The sequence below is a fragment of the Anopheles coustani genome, chromosome X (assembly GCF_943734705.1).
Source record: "Anopheles coustani chromosome X, idAnoCousDA_361_x.2, whole genome shotgun sequence".
NCBI lineage: Eukaryota > Metazoa > Arthropoda > Insecta > Diptera > Culicidae > Anopheles > Anopheles coustani.
Genome location: NC_071290.1, coordinates 11,160,779 through 11,182,625, shown reverse-complemented (window position 1 = coordinate 11,182,625; position 21,847 = coordinate 11,160,779). Strand labels below are relative to the sequence as shown.

Here is a 21,847-nt window from a genome sequence, read left to right as displayed (position 1 = left end):
TTGAGCGATACACACGGGTTGTGGAAAAGGGGGGGCACCGATCAGGAGGCTCCGATCACCGGCATTATCCTTGCCAACCCCTCGCGGGAAGCCAACAGCGACAGTCACCGGCCACCTTAGGACTACGGCTCCAAACTTGAAGGACGAACGACGCCACCCTGAGGGAGACGAGAGTGTAGAATCAAAGTAGTAGCGGAGAAAACTAACGTGGCCTTTTTTGCTGAACAAGGTAGAGAAAGGACGTCGTGCGCGCAATCTGTTTGTGTGGGATGCACACGAACTGTTGTGAAGAAAGCATCCACCAGCGTTACGGAGACGATCCGGCAGGCAGTTTCGACTAGATTTGGAAATTGCATGTGTTCTGTTTGAAAGCAAATCGGACCAGAGGCAAGAACCGAGGCAGAGACTACCGCAGACGACTGTTTGAATGTGAAACCAGCGCGATCGCGAGTTACCCAGTGAAGGCAAGGCAAAAGGAACGCACCTGCAACACTGTTCCAAACATATCCCTCGACTTCCACTGTTCGGTTGAAATATAGTCAAAACAACGGCACCACATTCGCGTGCAGCACCGGAACGGTTCGGTCTGCCGGTCGGACGAGTGTTCATTCTGGCCAGAATTTAGCGTACACGTCTTTTTCGCTGGCACCAGTGCAAACGGCCACCCACATCAGGATAGCGCCGGGAAGTGAACGAATAAACCCAAGTGTGTCGAGCAGGCGTGACTAGCAGGCTCCGGTACTTCACGCTCCGGATATTAAACTCTAGAAAACACTTCCCACCCGTTTCCGTCTCACGATCGGCGATGTAACGGACTCGTCTAGGCCGAACCGAACAACCGCACAAGCAACCGGAAGGATTGTCCACGGGTAAGTTGATCCGATAGTCTAGATTTTTCACCCTGTTTTTATTCGTGCGTGAGTTCCAAATGCCTGATGTCGCTTGTTTGCGTGTGGTTTCTGCTTCTGATGAGAATTTGGTATAGTTTTTCCAAACAAAACACCTCCTTCAGAGATCGCAACGCATGAAGTGGGGTTTTGAAGAACCGCCTGATGTACGAATTTGACATTGATGATGCGCCTCCATGGGATTGCAAGATGGAGCGGATGGGTTTTGTACCCACCGACCCCCGCGACGATCATTCGCTCACGTGCGTCGGACACATACGATAGTGTGTGAGGGCGTCCTGGCGATGCACCGGGCATCGCCGGCGGTAGAACACGCCACCAGGCAACTGCAACTGCCTCACTGCATGCGTGTGACATTTGCCGTTTATTTTTAGCGCGCAAAACGAACAGGAAAAATCATCTCCCTTAGTGGCATCTCGAGATATCGCGTCCGCCTCTCCATTGCGAATGACCGGGAGATAGTCGGGCAAGGTTTGCGCTTATTTGGATGAATTGCTGGCTCGATGAGTGTGAGAACGCAACAGCAAACAGTCGTAGCCTGGGGGGGGCGAGGTGGCGGTGGCGGTGAAAACGGCAGGCAAGCCGTGCGGCAATACGCACCACGCAAAAAGGGATCAGCAACATGTGCGCCAGACAAGGGTGTTTGGGATGGTCGCCGTGAGAGCGCGGGCCAACATGTGCGGCTGGCAATCACTCGGCGTTCGCGTTGGCATTGGCCATTTTCAGTGCGATTGCGTTGTTAAATTTACTTTTCGGCATTTGCGGAACTATTTCAAGGCGTACCGGGCTCTGCGCCGTATGCTGCTGGCGAGGCGACGCACGGATGCGCTGGGAGATGTGCCATGCACCTTTTCGGGGAAGGAGGGGGAACACGAAATGTGTGGTGCGTCAAACTATATTCATCTGGCGCGGTACCGTTTTACGACCGGATGGTGATAGGAGCATCCTGTGGAGTTGGGTCCAAACGAGACCGTTCTAAGCCGACATTGTACCCAGTCTACGGTACGCTCTATATCTCGGGATTCTGCGAAGAATACGTTCTCCTACATCAAGTTCTGCAGCTATCAAGCGATGACGATACTTCTTAATCGTACGAACGAATCCTAATACCTGGATGGGGTCCAGGTATCGATTACGGTTTTCCCGCCATTAAATCTCTTCTATTAGATGTCATGGGTCTTCAAATCCATCGAATCGCCGTTTCCAGTACCTCGTGTCGTTCGCTGCCGAGCGGCTGACGTGACGACATTCAGACCAGTTGCCGCGGCGCCTCGTTGTTCCCCTGCTTTCCTCGGCAGCCGGCCGCCGAACCTGAAAAGGACGAACGGCAGGCGAACGAACTAAAAAAAAAAGGGGACTGGAGGGCCATTGGCACCGCGGAATCAGCTGTCGACCGGCCCCGGGTCTCCGGTCGTGCTAGAGGGAGACCGAATCGGACTTCCTCAGGAGGCGAAAAGGTAGCGGCGGCCTGGCAGCAGGACTCGAAAGGCCACGTGAAAACCTTTGACAGTAACAGAAGCAGTTGCCCTCGGAGGTTCGGTCGGTTTCGATGCATTCAAAAAAAAAAAAAAAAAGGGGGATAACAGCTGCTCGCTCCGTTTCTTTGCATTCGTTTTACCGACGTACCGCCTTCGGTGTATTCCCACAGGCGGCAGCAGCTCGTACCTGCGCTGGGAGTTGTTCACGAGGTGCCCGCGTTGCCGGCTCCGAAAGGAAGAAAGTGCGCCTGCAATTGCCGTGATCCTTGTAATGAATGGATTTGGAAAGTGAAGTTGTTTCGACATACGGTCGGTTCGAACGATTGGGAGAGAGAGCGAGAGAGAGAAAGAGAGAGGGATAGCAACACGAGCAGGAAGCGGGAAGGCGATCGATCTACATCTGCGTCCATTGCGTGGCGCAATAATAGTCCAGATGATCGACGAACGAGAAGGACTGGAGGGGATTCCAAGGACGGATAATTGGTGAACCAGCCGTCGGTGTGCTTGGGTGGGTGTGCTCGGAACGGAGCGAAGATCCTGTCCTCGGAGGACCCACTCCGGGGTCCTTCAGGTTTCAGTTAGAGGTGGAAGATCATCCACGATCGTACAGCTGCCATATTGGTGCCGATCTTACACGTTCACAAAGGTGACAACAGTCCCACACACCACCGCATCGGATGCCAGGCATTTCCGCCACAGCACGATGCTCCCCCGTCCGTGGCGCAAAGGGACAACTGCGTCTTCCACGAACATTGAGGCAAAGTTTCGCCCGACTAAGCCGAGCGCGTTGGGTTCCCGCGGCCTCCGCGGTTTGTGTTAGTTTTACCTGGGAGCGACTTCCACTGCTCCGCCGCTCATCTGTTCCGTCAGGTCAACGATCAGGTATCTCGGAAATATCTGCTCCCAGCCACGACCTTCAAAGCGAGTTTCTGCAAATTCTCGAAGGAACGCTGACACAGGGTTTTTTTGTACGCTCCGCCTCGTCTGGCAGATTTATTCCTCTGCTTGAGCAATGTGTAACAGCGCGATCTTGTCGTGTTCAGCAAATTGATCCATTTACATTTATCGACTACATATGACACTGCCGAAGTTTGTTTACTTTTTTTTTTATTAAATTTGTTTATATAATGTTTAAAACCGACAGTTTTCTAAGGCTAAGCAAAAACTTAACTGGTCAAATAATTTGTGTTTAATATTACTGTATTTTTTATGTTGCATTTTCATCTACTTATGGCGCAAAAACTTTTTAGAACTGATGACAGCTGGCTATTAAAAATGATAGCCATGACAGTCAACGTGTTAAAACGCTTAAATAGAATAAGTTGCTACAGCTAGATCAGTACCTTTTTAGTGTATTAAGCAAATTTATTTTGCCATTGCGTTTGCAAAAGTAAAATACAGACTAGAAAGCAACTTTTGGCAACCGAAGATTCGAGCTCTCTTGTTCCTTCGACCTAGGGCAGTCTGTATATGACCATAACATATTTTAAAGTTATAAAACCACAGGTGGAAACATGTGGTTAATACATTATATAAATGATGATATAAATTATCTTCATTTAATCTAAACTCTAAAGTTATAGTCCACCACACACATTTTTTCCCTTATGTTATAGAACCTGGGAGCGTCAATGAAATAATGAAATGTGGAAGGGTTTGTTTTAGAACAAGTACCAAAAACACACATAACTACTTTACTTTTATGAAGTTTTAACTTAACGAAACAATGTTTTCTGGCTGGACATTGGCGTGAAAAATACTGTTAACCGTGTGCAACAATACATGCACACCCAAGTAACACGTTCGAAGAGGACCTAGTGAGGGACGAAATGCATCTTTTGCCGTCCACGGATCATCCCTTTGCGTGTGTGCACCGCTGCACAGTGAGCCGTCTCGTGGCAACCATAATCGTCTTATTCTGGAAGGGGTTCGGTTTGGGTTTTTCAGCACACGGTTTTAAGAAGTTCTTCCAGTAGTATTGCAAACATCTTGGCTGGTCGCGGGGCCAGCCAGCCGTTTTCTTGACATTTCATTCATTGTGTCTCCCGAGCCCGAGCCCACTATCCACCCGGCACACAACCACACGCTGCTTCCCATCGCGACTAATTATCTCGGGGGTACCCTTTGTTCGCGCGGTCCTTCCCGTTTCGGCGCGGCTCTTTCGCTGGTGTGCGTGCATTTTTCCGGTAACTTTGGTAACAAAGAAAAAGCAACCGGCTGAATAATACCGGCGAATATAACAGAGCGCAAGAGCAGACGACAAAGATCGCAGGTGGCAGCAGCAGCAGCAGCAGCGGCACCACCACCAGAAGATGAAGATTGCAATGGATGCAAAAAAAAAACAACTAAGAAATACCCCGACAGTTCCAGTTCGCTTTCTTGCGCGGTGTTCTTTTGGGTTGCCGGTTCTGAACGCATCCGTTTCGAAGGTTCGATCCGCACCGCAGACCTGCCAGCTGCCTTTCTCTCAGATGCTTGGTATTCAGCTGTTTGCTTGATTTCTCATTCAATCGCACCACACGCGTATGGCAATGTTTATTCACTGAAGAGAACTCCACGGCGAAGGATATTACATTTTTATATTAACCATTTTTACTACGTCCCTCAATTTGAAGGCACGTTGTATCATTTCTTTTTTTTTCTTTTTTTTGTTAATTCGTCTCATAGGTTTTTTGTATTCGATTCCGCGTGCAGGTTCGTTGCCTGCTGTTTCATGCTGTCCCATTCGCAGATTCACGCGCACACACGCGCACAGTCCAGCGTGTATGCAGACGTCTTGAGAATACCCGAAGTGAGCGAATGAAATCGAAAGGCGGTCGGCGATCCGTCTCGCAAGTATATAGCGCGAATAGAGACGAACGAGACAATTAAAGTTGTAGGTGCGGGAGCGAGAGGGATTGCAAAGGTCCCTTGGCCCTGCTGGAGGCTACGGTCCGGATGGGCGCGAAGAAGAAACCCATCTCAAGATGTGAAAAGAGAACATGATCGGGGGCACCACCAAGGGATCGACCTTGTTGGGTTTTCGCAAACCTTAAATTTGCTTTAGCACTTCCAAGTGTCTAGCTCGAAGTAGACAAAAAGACGATGCTGATTTGATACTGGGAAGTGAAAGTAATTTCAGTACCTTATTGTACTTTGGCGTAACGGTCGTAACGTTGGCCATATCTGTTCCCTATTGAAACTCAATTAACTAATTCGTTTCGTTTCGGATTGCCATGTCTTGGTTTTAATTCGGCAAGTATCCTCTTCTAAGGTAATGCTTCTTATGGTACTCGGGACATATTTTCTCATAATTTCAGTCTTTACCCTAGCTAGCCGAATAACTTACTTGAGGACAACAACCTAGACGCCTCCTTTACTAATCCTTGGCTGCAGACTTCAGCTACACCTGGAACGTTGTAGAAGCCGGGAAAGCATGGCAAAACCACGTGCTTTTTTAAAAAAAAAGCGTGCGTGCGTGCGTGCGGCTCGTGTGTGTACGCCATGGAATGGTTTTTTTTTTTTTGTGTACCGTCTTGAGAAAATACCACCATTTGTGGAGTGTGTGCGAAAACAGCTGAAGGTGTTGTACATCGGGGACGGAAGAAAAGCTTATGCCATTGATGTGCGTCCCCGTTGCGTACGAGAAATGCGCCAGAGCGAGTGAGATGCCCAATGATCTTCTCCATCATCATCATCATTATAATCGTCATCAGCATCATGATTGCTACTGCCCTTGTCGTCTTCGTTCGCTCGCTCTCGCTCACTCCACCGTCTTGGCTTTCCTCTCTCTTTCGCTCTCTTACCTTCTTTTTAGTTTTTTAGCGCAATCTTATGCTGGTTTCCATGAGCGCGCTGGTAACATCTGCGGCGCAGCTCTTGCTATGGGCAGCGCACACTAGGTTCCAACATCGAATGTTAAAAAAAAAACGACAGCCTTAAATTTCGGCTGTTTTTTGTAATTCCTGCTTTGGATAAGGAAAAGCATCCATCTCCTTTACCCATAAAATGCACAATTTTTGTTATGCTTATGTATATAACTGTTGCATGAAAATAGCGGCTCAAAATAAAACCAAGTGCCTGTAAATACCACAAGCAAACGAAAGAATGTTTTCTGAACCTATCGATTTGTTCGAAATCATCCCCTATAAAGGCTGGTGTCAGTGATTTGTGACATTTGTGACGCCAATGTTTCTTTTAAGTTGAAAATTTTTAGAAAGTTTAATGAATTTTATTATTATTATTATTTTATTTAGATGAAAGCCTCGATTCCGGGTTCAGAAAATACAACTTTGTTGACAGATAAAATCGGATACGATCATGATTTTATCGTACGACAGCTGGCAGCTGTCAAATCCCATACATTTTCGTCTGTCAACCCCTGACGCGGTAAATCACTGACACCAGACAAAGATCTTCTTCTTCTACAGTTTTGCGAGCTAGATTATATCCTCCTGTGTCAGGTTACCCCTTCACATTCAGAGGCATACTTACTCTTTGATAGCTTCGACAGTAGAGTCATATCGTTTGATTGTGTGTTTTGTGTCTGTCTATGTTTATAAGCATTGTTGGAGAGGTTCAGGGTTCACCCATTTAGAGTGTGCTCTGTTTGGGTTGTGTTCCGAAAAGGTTTCATGCGTCTTGCTTTACTGTTACTATCACAACACTGTTGTTACTATCCATTACGTTAATTACTCCTTTTACCGTTTCTTCGGACTTGTCCTTCCAGTGTCTTGCCAGTCTATTGAATGTGCAGTATTTGTTATTTGCTCTTTCTGGTTCATACTTTTTGCAGTAGAAAATCAGATGTTCCGCTGTTTCTGGGGTTTGGCAGATGGCGCAATTCCCCTCAGTTCCAGCCAAAGATAGAATAACAGATTTACCGGAGGACGTGGTAATCGAGATTGCCTATCATGCTCGTTGTGTCGGAAAAAAATAATATATGCTTGTTATTGTTAACACCAGTAAGGAAATTGGCCCACAACAGCATCGTTTCCCAATCTCAATCGGCAGCATGGCCAAAGACTTTACGTCAAAGAAGAAGGATTTCATTGTCAGGATTATTCTGTGCGCAACGTATGCGTTCGGGTATGATCGGGCTGAGCCGGTGTGATCGCAACAGCCGCAGTGTGCGCAACCCAAAACACCTTGGACCGCAGGCTAAGCGTGCGTTTCTGGGTGTGCGTTGACAGAACACCGGCAACGGTCGAGCGCACCGTGGTTCATTGGTACGATGGCCGTCGAGGCAAGCGGTTCTGTTTCCCGGGTCGCATTCAGTCACCTGCGTCGTTCCGTCGAGCCAGTAGTGTAACACCGGTGCGTCCCGTGTTTCGTGTTCGCTGTTTGTCGGTGGCCGGCCCGGTCTGCTTTTTGTGCATTTCATGTTCGTGGCCCCGCGCTACGATCGCACTCTCACTGTGCGTGCGCGCGCACTTCTTTGCCCAGGAGTCGCAAAGGGAGTCGTTTCGTTTGCCGGCCGGCATTTGCGGTGTTCTCGGTGTCGAACAAAGGTGCAGTCGGGAAGCGAATCACATCGAAAGGATTAAGTGCGTGTCGTGTACGGGAAGAAGTGGTGTTTCGTGTGGCAAGCTTGTTGTACCGCTAATAATTAAAACCATCTGCAGTGAAATTGTGTTCTAGTCCTTCATTGTCTAGCGTTCGGTGGTCCCCCAGTCCAGAAGTGTACCTCCTGTACGTATAACCATAGTGTCATGTAAAGCTCCTTGAAATGCGCAATCCTTTACACTAGAACTACCGGAGCAGTCTAAATGGTTGGTCCTTCCAACCGCTATTCATTAATGCGGCGTTTCTTTTTCACTTTGGCAGATTCAATATTGATTCAATGAAATATCCATCTGTGACTTATAATGTTAAATGTTAATGTATGGTATAAAGTGCAAGGCCGAATATAAACCAGCTCCTCCAAGGTGATGCAGAAACAACCACCAGTCATTTTAACTTTCTGAAAATCCCCAATCGCTCTAGTGTTAAATGGTGGAGAAATGAATTATCCTTTAATAATCGTTACATGATTCGAAGTTTTTTTTCTCTTTGCTTGACGGGAAAAACATGGGTTTTCGTTCGACTAAAAAGTGCACCAAGAGCGCTACATGCTGTTGCAGCCACAAATTTTAAATTGCGTACAATCTTGCAAGTGTAAGGATATGTAGAACACTTTCAGAAACCAACCTCCATCCGCTACCAATCAACCCATCACTTCAACGTTATCAACATACTAGAACATCTTTCAATGCAACGAAGCATGTTGTGCTATGGAGGGTTTATTCACGGAATGCTCTCGGTAGCGTTATTGTACCCGGAAACGGCGCGTTTGTCGGTTGCTGGTTAGGATATTCTTATGATTTTGTTCTTTACCATGCTGGGACTTCGGGGGAAACGTAGGAAAAAGCATGGCTTGTCAACGGCGGCACAAATCCCCTTCGGTCGACCTTTGCATACGAGGAGGCGAAAAGGAATTAGCGAAAAGATGAACTAGTAACGGTCGGTTTAACCCAATCTGAAGTGTTCGTAAAAACTCTTTTGAGTAATTGGTTAGAAATATATTCTTCGAACCATTACAAAGTTTGATACTTCGGAGTATATTGTGTGGAATTTTGCATTACTCCAACCGATAGCCTCGAAACCAAGAAAGTCGAACACAACACGGTATAAAACAATTTAAACAGAAATATGAAGACATGGGGCAAGCGATAAAAAACGGTCATTGACATTCCCAGTTCGCAAAATCATGTAACAAATCATTACTTAAACCAAAAACCAAGAATCTGTTCGCAGTTATAGCTGCTTGCAATTTTTCTCTTATGCAAAACAATTTTCTTATGATTCCTAAACAAAGATAAAAAGAGCGCGTTTTTGAGCAGCCTTTCGCATTAATTCTAGCATCGTTTTCCGTTTTCTTACGAAATAAATGCGTTATGGATTCGGTTTCTTCAACCATCACGGAACAATAACTTCTTTTAGCAGATCAATGTATAGAATCATCTCGTACAGAAAAACCCGAGCAAATTTTTAAGCAGTTTTTCGTATTGAATTGAGCGTCGTTTTTCGTTTTCGCACGTGGTGGATTAGTTTTCTTCAACTATCACGAACATCATCAATTGTTTGGAAAAAAAATATGAAGGAAAAGTTGTCTCCTCACAGCTGCCTGAACAGTACCTCAGAAGGATGCTTTTATAACAACTGAGCTTCCAAATATTTGTGCGCTGCAAAGGAAGTACTTAACAATAACAGTTTATATGTTCTTACATAACTTTATAATGTAATGATCTAATTAAGATGCACATTGCTGTGAATAACTAATAGCACATATTTATTAATGATAATCGTTGCTGCTCTGATCAACAATTCCTTGGCATGAAATCCCATTTTCATTTCAAGTGTTTATTATGCTTCATTTCTTTGAAATGCCCTTGATATGGAATGAGACTTTCCTATAATTTTCAGACGAAATAATTCTGTGTGTGTGTATGTAGGGGGATCAAAAATTGAAGCAATTAATAGGTTCCATTCTCCACTGTGGCGTTTATATCTCAAAACTTCCTAGTCTGTAAAAAAAATCTCAAAACTTGGTTTGTACTTCCAATGATTAGGTTTTGTATACCATGCTTTCTACCGACGTTGTACCTTTTGCGTTCTAATAAACAGATTTTCAATCTCGTCTATCTCTTTGTAGGAACGAAAGTAAGCAAAACGAAGGAAGTGGTGCTAAGAGAGAAGCGTGTGTGTTGCAATTGGTCAAAGAAAGACTAAATCGGCAGAGCGATAGAATAAACAAAGCAGTAGAGAACTACACATTTTTGTCAAGCGTGGAAAAATGGACGATTTCTCGCTGGCATTCGAGGACAATCGGCAGGCGCTGTCCGTGGCGACGACGGCCACCACGCTGGCACAGCTGACGTCACACTTCGACGATCTGCACCTCGGCAATGGCGACGCGACGACGGCCAGCCTGCTGAACGGACTCGTCGGCGGAGGACTCCACGGTCACCACACACTGGCATCGCTAGCCGCCGTTGACAGTGGGCTCGGCGGAGGTGGAGGCGTCGGTGGGGGCCTGCTAGATCGGGCGCACCTGAGCGTTAGCAATGGGGGGCCGCAGAGCAACGTGCTCGACACGTTTGTTGCTATGGTGAACGGGCTGACGGGCGGCGTCGGCAGCAACGGGACCGGAAACGGTGGCGGTGGGGGCGGCAGCACCGGACCGAACAACGCCGTGCCGGTGACGCTCAACGGTGGCAGCAAGCTCGAGGAGCGCCCGGTGAAGTACAAGTCGCACACGGAGTGCGTACCGGTGCCGTCGTCGGAGCACGTGGCGGAAATCGTTGGCCGGCAGGGGTGCAAGATAAAGGCGCTGCGCGCCAAAACCAACACGTTCATCAAGACGCCGATCCGGGGTGAGGAGCCGATCTTCGTCATCACCGGCACGAAGGAGGACGTGACGCGGGCAAAGCAGGAGATCCTGTCGGCGGCGGACCACTTCAGCACGCTGCGCTCGTCGAAGAAGCAGGCGATCGCGCTGCTGGCGGAAAGCCGCAACATGCTCGGCTACAGCATGCCGGACGAGATCACCATCCAGATCCGGGTGCCGCAGAAGGTGGTGGGGCTGGTGGTAGGGCCGAAGGGGGCCACCATCAAGAACATTCAGCTCAAGACGAACACGTACATCATCACGCCGAAGCGCAATCAGGAGTCGGTGTTCGAGATTACCGGCCTGCCGACGAACGTGCACACCGCCCGTCAGCTGATCGAGGAGCACATTGCAACGCGGGCGGGCGCCACCTCAGCCGGCGGTGGAGTTACTAGTGGTGGTGGTAGTGGTGGAGGTGGCGGCGGTGGAGGTGGCGGTACTGGAGGCAGCAGTACCGGAAGCGGTGGAAGTGGAGGAAGCAGCAGTAGCAGCAGCAGCAGCAGTACCACCAGCTCAAGCGGCTCTTCGTCGTCCTCTTCCGGGCACGGTGGAGGAGGAGGAGGCGGTGTTGGTGGGGGTGGTGGTGGCAGTGGGGGAGGCGGTGGAGGGCTCGCTAGTTCCGGTTCCAGCGTCGCCAGCAGTGGCAACGGGCCGAGCCATCTCGGGTGTCTTGCCGGCAGCCTCAATAGTGGCAGCGCGAGCTCTCTCATCGGAGGCCTCCTTGGAGGTGGTGGTGGGGGTGGCGGCGGAGCGGGAGGTGGCCTGCTCCTAGCGAACGGGAACCACCATCATCAGCACCACCATCACCATATGCAACAGGAACAACAGCAACAGCAGCAGCATTACCATCACCATCATCATCCGGGCTCCGTGAATCTGAACGGGGCGGGTCTGTCGAGTGCCTTAAGCGCAGCTGGCGGCGGTGGTCTCGTCGGCGAGACCGACTTCGACGGCAACCAGTTCATCATCGAGAACCTGCTGGAGTACTTCAACAACATGTCCGGCTCGTCCGCGTTCCACTCGCCGACGACGGCGACGGCGGTGGCGGCGGCCGCAGCGGCGGCCACCGGGGCGGACCACATTCCGGACTTCCGCAGCATCTGGGAGAACCTGAGCGAGAGCCAGACGTCCGGCGCTACCACCGACACGGACAACTCGTCCCTCGTCTGGACGCTACCCTCGTCGTCGCGCAATTCCGTCTCCTACAGTCCGGACGATTTCATCTTCCAGCGATAAGAGCAGTGCTTGACAGAGTTCGTTAGCGGTAAACAAAGTGTGGTGAAACGAGGAGGAGAAGAAAGATACACTATGCACTAGCATGAGGCGTAGAAATATTGATGCATCAGCTCGAGCAAGAATAATATTTTATCAAGCTCGTGTTAGCGAGTAAGAGAGTTTCCCGTGTATAGGATAGGAAAGGAGCAAGGAGTTGTTGAGTTGATAACATTTATGTTTTCTTTTTATTGTTTTTTTTTTATTATGGCTCTCAATTTATTTTATTTATTTACAATGTTTGGTCTCGAAAAAAAAAAGTGTGCTGTTCATTTATATAACCCCAGCTGGGTGGAATACTACTACTTTTGGGCGACACGGCCGATCATTTGGCGATACGTAAAATTATCGTTTTTTTTTGTCCAAATAATAGTAATGTATCTGCACCTAAATATATTATGTAGCAATTTATGTTTTAACTAGGGCCAGAGAAGAGATGCGTGATACTCGATCTCGTACGAACGGGGGAACGTCGTGCGTATCACCCTACCAGTGTACAGTGGTTATGTTCGTTTAGGTTTATGCTTTTACCCAGCTTCAATTTTTTAAAAGAGAGATGTTTTTCTTTTACCAAAAACAAAAACATTAAAATAATAGATACAAACGTATGTGTATAATTTATCGTTAGAGTACCAATAATGGCATAATGCAGCTCTTCAGAAGAACGTAGCAAGAAGAGGAAGTAAAAAGGGGAAACTACTTATGAGTGAGACGGTGTCTTCGGTTGATGTGCGTGCACCGAAAAGTAACCCGAACAAACCAAAGCACTCGGACGCAGGAACACACGGCGCGCGCCCTTGATTGATGCTTAGAGGGCTTAGGCAGAAGGAAAAACCTTCCACCCAAAGGAAGCCGGTGCAAGAGCGTGCGAAGTTAGGCGGAAAACGCGAGTTGAGGAAGTGGCATAGAAGCTCGCAGACGGCAAAGGCGTAACTGTGACTGTGTGGACGCATTATTTTGGAAGCGAGAAACATTTTTTACACGCCGATGCAATGATGAGCCAGGGAAGGGGAAAGGTGTGAAGGTGATGAAATATGTAGTAATCAGCACATTTACTCATCTGAAAGGCACGCGCATTTGATTCATTCATTCAAAACAGACCGCGACGCGGATCGAATGCTGGGACGTTCGGATTGGATCGACGAACGATAATTGATTAATGCTAATTTAAGCAAAACATGCAAACAACACTTCCCCAAAGCGACACACTCACACGCGCGTTGTGGGCAACAGATTAAATATTTTTAAGGAAGGATGGTAACCACTAAAAGCAAAGCCCATGAAAATAGTACATACAAGAACGCAAAGCAATCCAATCACCGGCAATTAATTACCAGCGGCAAGAGTGTGTAGTACCAACCAAGATTGGACTTTTTAGACATTTAAGGAAGTCAAAAAGGAGCGAGAACAACTCGCACTGCTAATGGGGAAAACGAAACTTTATTTGAACACGCAATGGTAAAAAAGAATAAAATCGGCGGCTTTGAAACGAGCTGTACCACACTTGCACCTTCAGAAACAGACATAACCCCCCAACATGAAGGAAAAACGAAAGTGATTTTTTGTAATGAACGATGATGCATAAAATATATAATATATAGATGGAATATTTAGCATAGAGAGAGGTCAAGCCGAGCCTACGATATAAAGATAAACTTGATGAGTTTGTAACGGGCACAGGGATAACAAGCGCTGCAGGTAACTCGCGCAAGGTAAAGCAAAATAGAAAGGAAAAAAAAGATGCAAAGAACTGGAAGTTGCTAGTTGAGCCGTCTAGAACGGAAAGGAGAAAAGAGTGTATAAGAATGGTGGTAAACCGAAATGAATATATTTGTTTTGTTTAGTTTTTGGTCTCCGCGGCTGGAGATTTATCATAATAGAGCCCGAGGGAATGTTACAGAGTATATAGTTTCGTTTTTATCGATTATTAAGCTATTTTTGCAAGCACTAGGTTGAAGCCAGGTTGGCGATGAATATAAATCTATATATTGAACTCTTTATATTAGACGTCTTATTAACCCCAGTTGAGTTCGTAACTTCTGAACCACATTAAACCAGGCGTAGGGTAATGTGTTACAAATGTAAGAAAGAGAGTGTAAACATCGGCAAGGTACGGAATGCGACAAAAAACAAACAGAGAAAGATTAGAATGTGGCCTGTTTCGTTACAGTTTTTCTTTTTAAAAAGGTTTTAATCGAGAGGTAAACAAAAAGAATTTATTTTTTGCATAGTTTATTTTATCCTATGAGTATTTATATAACCATCGAACGGACAACGTGGCTAACCTGCGGCGGGAACACGTGCGGTACGATGCAGTCATTACATAAACAAAAATCATGCAAACGATTAGATCTTATGCGGCACGAAACGTGGGATCGGTTTGCCGAAAATATGTAGCAATAAACTAAAGGTTCGTTGTACTCGTGCGACGCTTACGCTAGCTAAGCAGTAAACTGTAGAATTGAATAAAAATATAAAACAAAATACGACGATGTAAAATTGCGAACTAATAAGGGTAGCGAAATGAAGAAAAGAGTGAAACTTTACTATAATGATTAAATAAATATTGAAAACTATTCAATAGCATTTTATGTTGATTGCAAAGGAGAGAGATAGAGAGAGCGAGAGGAGCCAAAACAAAGATAAAAAAGATGCAGCATTATGAAAATGAGGCGCAGAAGTTGCTTAACTGCACGCGGAGAAAAAAAATGGAGTACTTAATCTTTATAGACGTATATTATTATACATACAGATACATGCACTCATCTACAAACAGTAAAACCTGAACATCTCCGACTGGATAAGTTTTCCGCATCGAACCGCGTTAGATTAGATTTAATCAAAATGTTCACTAAGAAGAACTAGTCGATGCTATCTCATTTAATAAAATGAGGTCCAACATTAAACCGAAGTCTATAAGAATAACCAACGATCTAACTAACACGAAATGGTACAATACTTCGTCTGGAAAGCTGATGCTTTTTCAAGCATCAACCTTGCTTGGTTAACTGCACAAACGAATCCAAAATTGTCTGGTGTCCGATTCAAAGTAATTAGCTCCATCCGTGGCAATAGTAGAACACGGAACAAACGCCTCCGAACCACTTCGCATCGCAGCCTAAACAGGTTTGACTGTTTGCGCATGAGTGTATGAGCTGCATAATGAAACTGATGGTGATCTTTAGGTGGGAACGATAGAAGGCAAAATCATAAAATACTCCTGTGAATACGCATGATTTGGTGAATAATCACTTACCCGCTGAATTGAGGAAAACATTTCGCATAGAATGATCCACAAATGCAGCAGAGGAGGTGAAAATACAAGAGTGGGCGCAAGGAGGAAACACTTATTTTTATAATAGAACAAAAAACAACAAAATAAACTATAGTAGACTTTTAAAAAGCATTGGAAAGAATGAAATAAATTATATTGACTTCCGGCTTGACGAAGGGCTTCGGTCGATGTCCGGGTGGAGTGAGGAAAAGAAAAGAGAAGAAAAAAGAAAACACGTAAAAAGCAGATAGCAGAGAAGATAAAACTTTATATACATGCATATATTTATACATATACATATGATATGAATAGTCGATACTGTGAAAAAGAATATTTTTGTTTTCGATATTGTGTCTGTTTTTTTGAAGTTTCTTTTAGTTTGTACTGGAAAGGCAGTTTTGCGAGAGTTTTATTTTGGCCAGTAGGTGTTTGTTTGCATTTTACACAGGAACGATGCGTTGAACAACTAAACAATCTGCTGCCGAAGTGTACTATTTGCAAACGTATAATATATTTATTTTTTAAATAGCCGAGACTGCTAAAGAAATAAAGATTTAAAAAAGGCTAGCAACCATACTAAAGAGAAAACAGAGAGGGATATATATATAGAGAGAGAGAGAGAGACAGTGAGAGAAAGTTAAAAAACAAGATGGGACGTAGAAACATTTCACTAATATATTAGTATTTCCCTAAACCTTCTCCCTCCTAACCCCCGGCATTGCTACATTCATGGTGGATTAGTAGTTTGGACGTATTAGATACGAAATTAATCTATAGGCGAACCTTTAGCTGATCGTAGACGAAAGTAGATACTGTGCGAAGAGGAAGAGATCTCAGCGATTTGCTCGAACAGTTCGACGGAAGGATAGGTTCGTGCTTGCCAAGCGTCCTGGAACGCACCAGTGGAGTGTTGCTGTCTGTGGCGTTAATGGACTGTCCCGGTGACACGTCGTTTGTGAGCATAAGACGAATAGACCCCGTTACGCCCCACGAACATATCCTCACGCAAGCCGAAAGCATGCGCAAACCCAGCGTTTAAAGATGCATCCATGGCAAACGTCGATCGGCAGGATGGGGCTTGTCTTTCTATTCGTTTGTTAACCCTCTATCTATAATTACATATTACTACACCAGGTTCGCGATGGGAGGAACACGAGCGTGCGTATAATATATGAGGCATTGTTGTATATATCTACACATTTCCCATGCATCTAACCATACTGAGACGTACATACAGACGTGCATACTTATTATTCATACCTACATACATTACGTGCATACATTCGTACACGAATAAATACTTTTGCTAGTTCAGGGGCGGAAAAGCGCGTGGACAGGTCCGACAGGAAACAATGAAAGACATCATCCACATCTATCGATGAGTGAAAACGAGGATAGGGAATGTCCTAAAGAGACCCAACACATGCAAATAAAAACCAGGAAGAAAGTTTAAAAGAGTCAAGCGCAAGGAGATAAGGAGAAAATAACAAAGTTACGGCACCGCGAGGCGAGGAGTTGAAATAGAAAGCGGAGAATGGTATAACATATTATTGAGTATAAGCTGATTGTAGATTTGTTATTTGTGTGGATCTGTTCTGTCATGTTTCATCGTGTTTGTATGGAGTTTATGAAAGCCTAGTAGTTTAACGAGTAAGAGGTTTTTTCTTTTTCAAGAAGTACTTTAAACTAATCAACCCCAACTATAAGGCAGAGTGTGGGAGAGGAATACCCGAGAGATCGAGAGATGAGTATGTACTTAGCTTTATATATACCTAAACACGCCAATGCATGTGTTTATCTATGTATAAATATCTGTATGTACGTGCAAGAATATAAATAACAGACATTATACATGAAATTATATATATATATATAAAAAACAAATATATATATATACATATATACATACATATATTTATTTTTACTACAACAGAACACTGGAAAGTTTAAACAATTTAAGAGAGATAGAAAGAGAGAGAGAGAAAGCAGAAGCAAGTATGGTAAACGAATTAAAACCCAACTAAAACTTCCGAAGATGTCTAGAAAATAGGAACAGTTAAGAAATATGCAATTCTATTTCGAGTTACTGGCACCGTGCATTTCCTTCTCTGTTAGTTTTGTTTGTTTGGTACAATTTTGCCCTCGTTTATTATTTGCGCAACAAAATACCCCTTCCGTTTGCACGTTTTCGTTGTTGGTTATCTTGTTTGTTTGAGCTGTAGAGTTTTAGCATTACGCTGCGCGCTGCGGATCGTGTTTAAGTTTGACAGGTCTGCCCATGTCCTTGGCGCATAAGGCGACCGAAGATGCATAGCTGAATATTTGTTGTTCCATCGTTGTTCACAGCCAGACTTTGTTCGGAATTTTTGTTCGCAAGCAGAGCAAGCGTACCCAATTGGTTTCGGTATCGTTCCAGCCAGGACCCTTACCGACCGCTTTTCGAACGTTAAGTTGAAACATATCTGCCGAGATCTTGCGCAAGGTGTGCGTGAGTGTTTGTTCCGTTTGATTCATTCATTCCGCAACCGATTGTTTCAGAGAAAAAAAAGGTATCAAACTGTCGGTTCATTGGTTTTTGGAACAGAAAAGTCTGATATTAGATCATTGCTTAGGTTAGAAAACGTAACAACGCGTCACCCGGCAGGCAAAAAAAAACTCATCGTGGAAGGGTGATCGTGAAGGAAGTGTGAACAAGTTACCCTAGCAAGAAGAATTAAGGAGTGCCAGAAAGCAGCGAGAAAAAATATCAAATTTTGATTCGGCTACGAAAGGAACGGTCGGGGTGATATGTTTATCGTAATAAAATAAAACACCACTAAGAGGCTCTGGAACATTTCACCGCTCTTCATTTACATTGTTCGCAGGCGTAATCGAACCGTCGTACACGTGGCGTAGTTCTAGCGGATAAGTTCTCTTCTTAGCTACTCTCACTCACTATGCTAAACAAAAACAAACAAAAAAAAACACACACACCGTATCTGAGATACATAAAATATGTAAGCATACTTGATTCGTACTGTAACTATCACATTTTATCAAAATATCATTCCAATCGATTAGTGGAGCTGCAGTTTGACGGTGAAGGCAAGCGAGGACAAAGAGGAAAAATATTTATAATCAGAATCACGAACGGGAGTAACTAACAACAAACCACAAGCAAACAGCAGATTGGGCGAGGAAGAAAGTAGATCGAAACACTCGGTTCCAGGCAGAAGGATCGGTGTGAGGTAAAGTGAGAAAGATTCAAACGATAAATGACAAGATGACCAGAGGAGGAGGCAGTTACAACGGTATTACGTTGACTGCAGCAGGAAACATTGAACGATCCGAAGCCGTTTCGAGCCGAAAAGCAGCACAACCTAGCCGAAAACGAAGAATCTTAACGAAAAGGAATCGAAATTCTTATTAATAAACATTTTCGATAATAAAATGAGCTCAATTTTATACGAACGTTTATATACAGGCATATTAAGTAAAAATGAAGTCTAAGTATCAGCGGAATAAAACATAAAATAAACACACAAAAAAACAGAAACAACTGGAATAACCTCGGCTCGAACGAGAACCATACAGCGTGTCAGAAGAGAGGAGGAGTCCACAATCGATGGGATTGAGTATTCTGTTGGCTTATTACGCGAATCTCGAGCACGAATCGCCCAGTTTGAGGACCAATATCGCCCTCCTACACAATCACGCACAGAGATAATATAAAAAAGGACATGCTATTCAACTCAATTGCAAGCTGCGGAGTAGGGAGACATTCAATGCGGCCTTCCCGCGAGTCCTTGGCCGCCAGGACGAGATGGGAGATGTTCTAGAACAGCCGTGGATGTTTTGAAATCAGTGCCATAATGTATGTGTTTTCCATTCGTAACGTTAAACCTGTTTAGCGCTTCTTCCTACTTCAATCGGCGGTTCTTTGAACCAGTTTAACAGTTTGTTCAACCGTTCTACTATGCGTGCAACTTCACTAGCGGTTTGTTAAAAGCTGCCGAACGTTACGGTATTCTTGTTTAATACTTCCAACTGTGAGCTCCACGGGGAAAGAGATCTACTCAATACCACAATTTCACAAACACGCTTGTGACACGAGCTCCAAAGTTTTTCGTTGGCGCTAGTCAATATTTGCACAACTTTGTGCTGTTGCTTCGTAACAACATTAGACCCTTTTCGACTTAGTTAACTACTCGCGTACTAACTCCACAAAGGCTACACCAACTACGTGTAGAAAGCTGGCTGAAGAAGGCGCAATCGATGTCCAAGTTTATCCAGCGGCTAACACCCTTCGATCCAGCTCGATTTGCGCAGACAGACATCGGCTGCGAACCGGAGTCTATAATATTTGATAATAACGAACAGAACGAAAAAAAGGATTCCTAATGCTTATCAGCAAACGATAGGTAGAAAACTAAATTAATTCACGATAAAAAAAAACAAGTGTTGAAATCTGGTAATCGTAGCGTAAACGTATGGACAGAAGCGAATATTTAAAAAAAAAGAAGAAAACCCCCTCAAAATCAGATGACTGGATAGAACAATTATATTAATAAACATACCTATGAAAAAAAAACTAACACAAGCATTTGAGTTCACAACTATAAGTAATCTAAATATACATATAACATGTTTTGTCGCAAGCATCATAACGTCACCTTCATTCTCTTGCAGTCAGCATCGGAAGGGCCAGAAGAATGCCGAAGACGGGAAATTGCGAACTCCAGTGATTGTGAGCAAAATCCGTTTAAGATTTTCGATCGAAATCCAACTACTGCATACGACCTTTTTGGAAGAGCTCGACACAATGAGGCAAAGCTGCTCGAGCCAAGAGCAACACAAAGACATATTTCCCAGGACTACATCATTACTCTCCATGTACTTTAACACTTAAAACACGGCAGGCGTTATTTCAACCAAAGCTAAAACAGGGAATAGTCAAAGTTCTCTATGAAAAAATTCATATAAAGTGTAAGATTATACCGAGGTTCATGAGAAAAAAGTGTGCGTCAAAATCGTTCCCACAACGGGGGGGAAACGAACTGCTAAACCAATTATACAACACTTTTCCATTTCCGTTTCATGGGACGGAAGGAATAACAAACCGATTTAAAAAAAGGAGTAACGAACGATCCTAGTTTCTGTCTCTTAAAGCACGATCGACAAGTTGACCGTAGAGTGCCTGGACGTCAACATGCGTTTTGCGAGTCAGCAGCAGAGGCGAACTGCGATCGGAGATGAAGAAACCCTCATGCTGAAAGCAGAGAAAAATTCCGCAGAGCAGAACGATTGATTTGGAAGAAGATAAAGATTGTAATCATGATCAGATAGTAGTACTGGAAAACACTAGAGGGCAAACGAATAACACTCAAACCGCACAAAAGCAGTCGGCTTACATCACCGTGAAACGAAACCAATGATATCGGATAGTAAGATAATTGCGAGCGAGGCTAGTTTAAATAGTGAATGTAATCGCTCTTACGGAAATGATGTAAACTAAAACTAAAACAAAACCAAAACACAACAGGACGAAACGAACAGTAAACATAGACATGAAGAAAAAGGCCCGAGTAAAGAAATTAACGGCGACGATCTGGAGCAATACATTATTTGTCATTAAAAAAGTAATAGAAAACTTTATCGAAGAAGAAAGACGCAGTGCTCGAAGAAAAGGGAAAATGCAACCCCTGCTAGGGTTGGGCGGGGCTAAAGTAGTGTAAACCCGCTGCACAAGCAAAACCTAGATAACCAACTCTAAACTGTCCCAGCCTCACCCTCCAAGCAGGAAAGCAATAAAGAAACAAACGGTGAGCAATATTATGTACGGAGCAAATGCGTGGAAGCACGAACAAAACACAAACAAAAGAAAATAAACCGGATATAAAATGTAAAACCCCTATGCGGGACGTGTGCGTATGATGTAAAACGAAATGGAGTGTAAAGTAACCTTACAAAATGTAAAACCAGAGCCTCAAACGAACGATCAGATATTTTACGTTGGTAAAAAGTAAATAAACGACAAAGAGAACAACACTTATTGGATACATTGCCGCGCGCCCGGAAAAAAAACTATACACGAGAGAAAAAAAAAAAATATATGGAACACATAAAAGAATTATGGTATGATTTTAAGGGTGTTTTATTAAAACACGACATTAACCGGAAACTGGAGGCTCGTCGGAAAGAGCATGCGACCCGTCCCGCCCCCCTACCCGTTTGTTTCGCCATTTTCCCGAGTGGTTTTTCCGTTGATCAGTAAGGCGCCCCCCACCCCCTATTGCTCATGTGTCTGTAAGCAGACCGGAAACGGGGTTACGGTGGAGGTAACGTGAGGAGAACAAACAGTAGTAGGCCCTTCTGCACACCGCGATGCTAACCTGAGCCCTAAGCCATGGAGCAGCAGTGAACCGGGCGTGAGGAAAAGATTGGAAAACTTTATTAGACGTAGGTGCGAACCCCGAAATGAGCGGCTCGAGCGTATCCGTATGACTGAGAGTGAAGGGAATAAAGGTAC

General features: G+C 44.7%; 2 protein-coding genes across 2 annotated transcripts in view; both read left to right on the top strand.

Annotated features, from left to right (window-relative positions):
• LOC131269499 (aminopeptidase N) overlaps positions 1–21,847 on the top strand; it is a 232,460-nt gene that overhangs the window by 63,508 nt on the left and 147,105 nt on the right. The gene's annotated exons all lie outside the window — the stretch shown is intronic.
• On the top strand, positions 7,611–12,673 carry LOC131269502 (RNA-binding E3 ubiquitin-protein ligase MEX3C-like). The gene is made up of 3 exons (XM_058271889.1): positions 7,611–8,056; positions 10,059–11,355; positions 11,401–12,673. The coding sequence occupies exons 2-3, from the start codon at positions 10,200–10,202 to the stop codon at positions 12,027–12,029; spliced, it is 1,785 nt and encodes a 594-aa protein (XP_058127872.1). The 5' UTR covers positions 7,611–8,056; positions 10,059–10,199; the 3' UTR covers positions 12,030–12,673.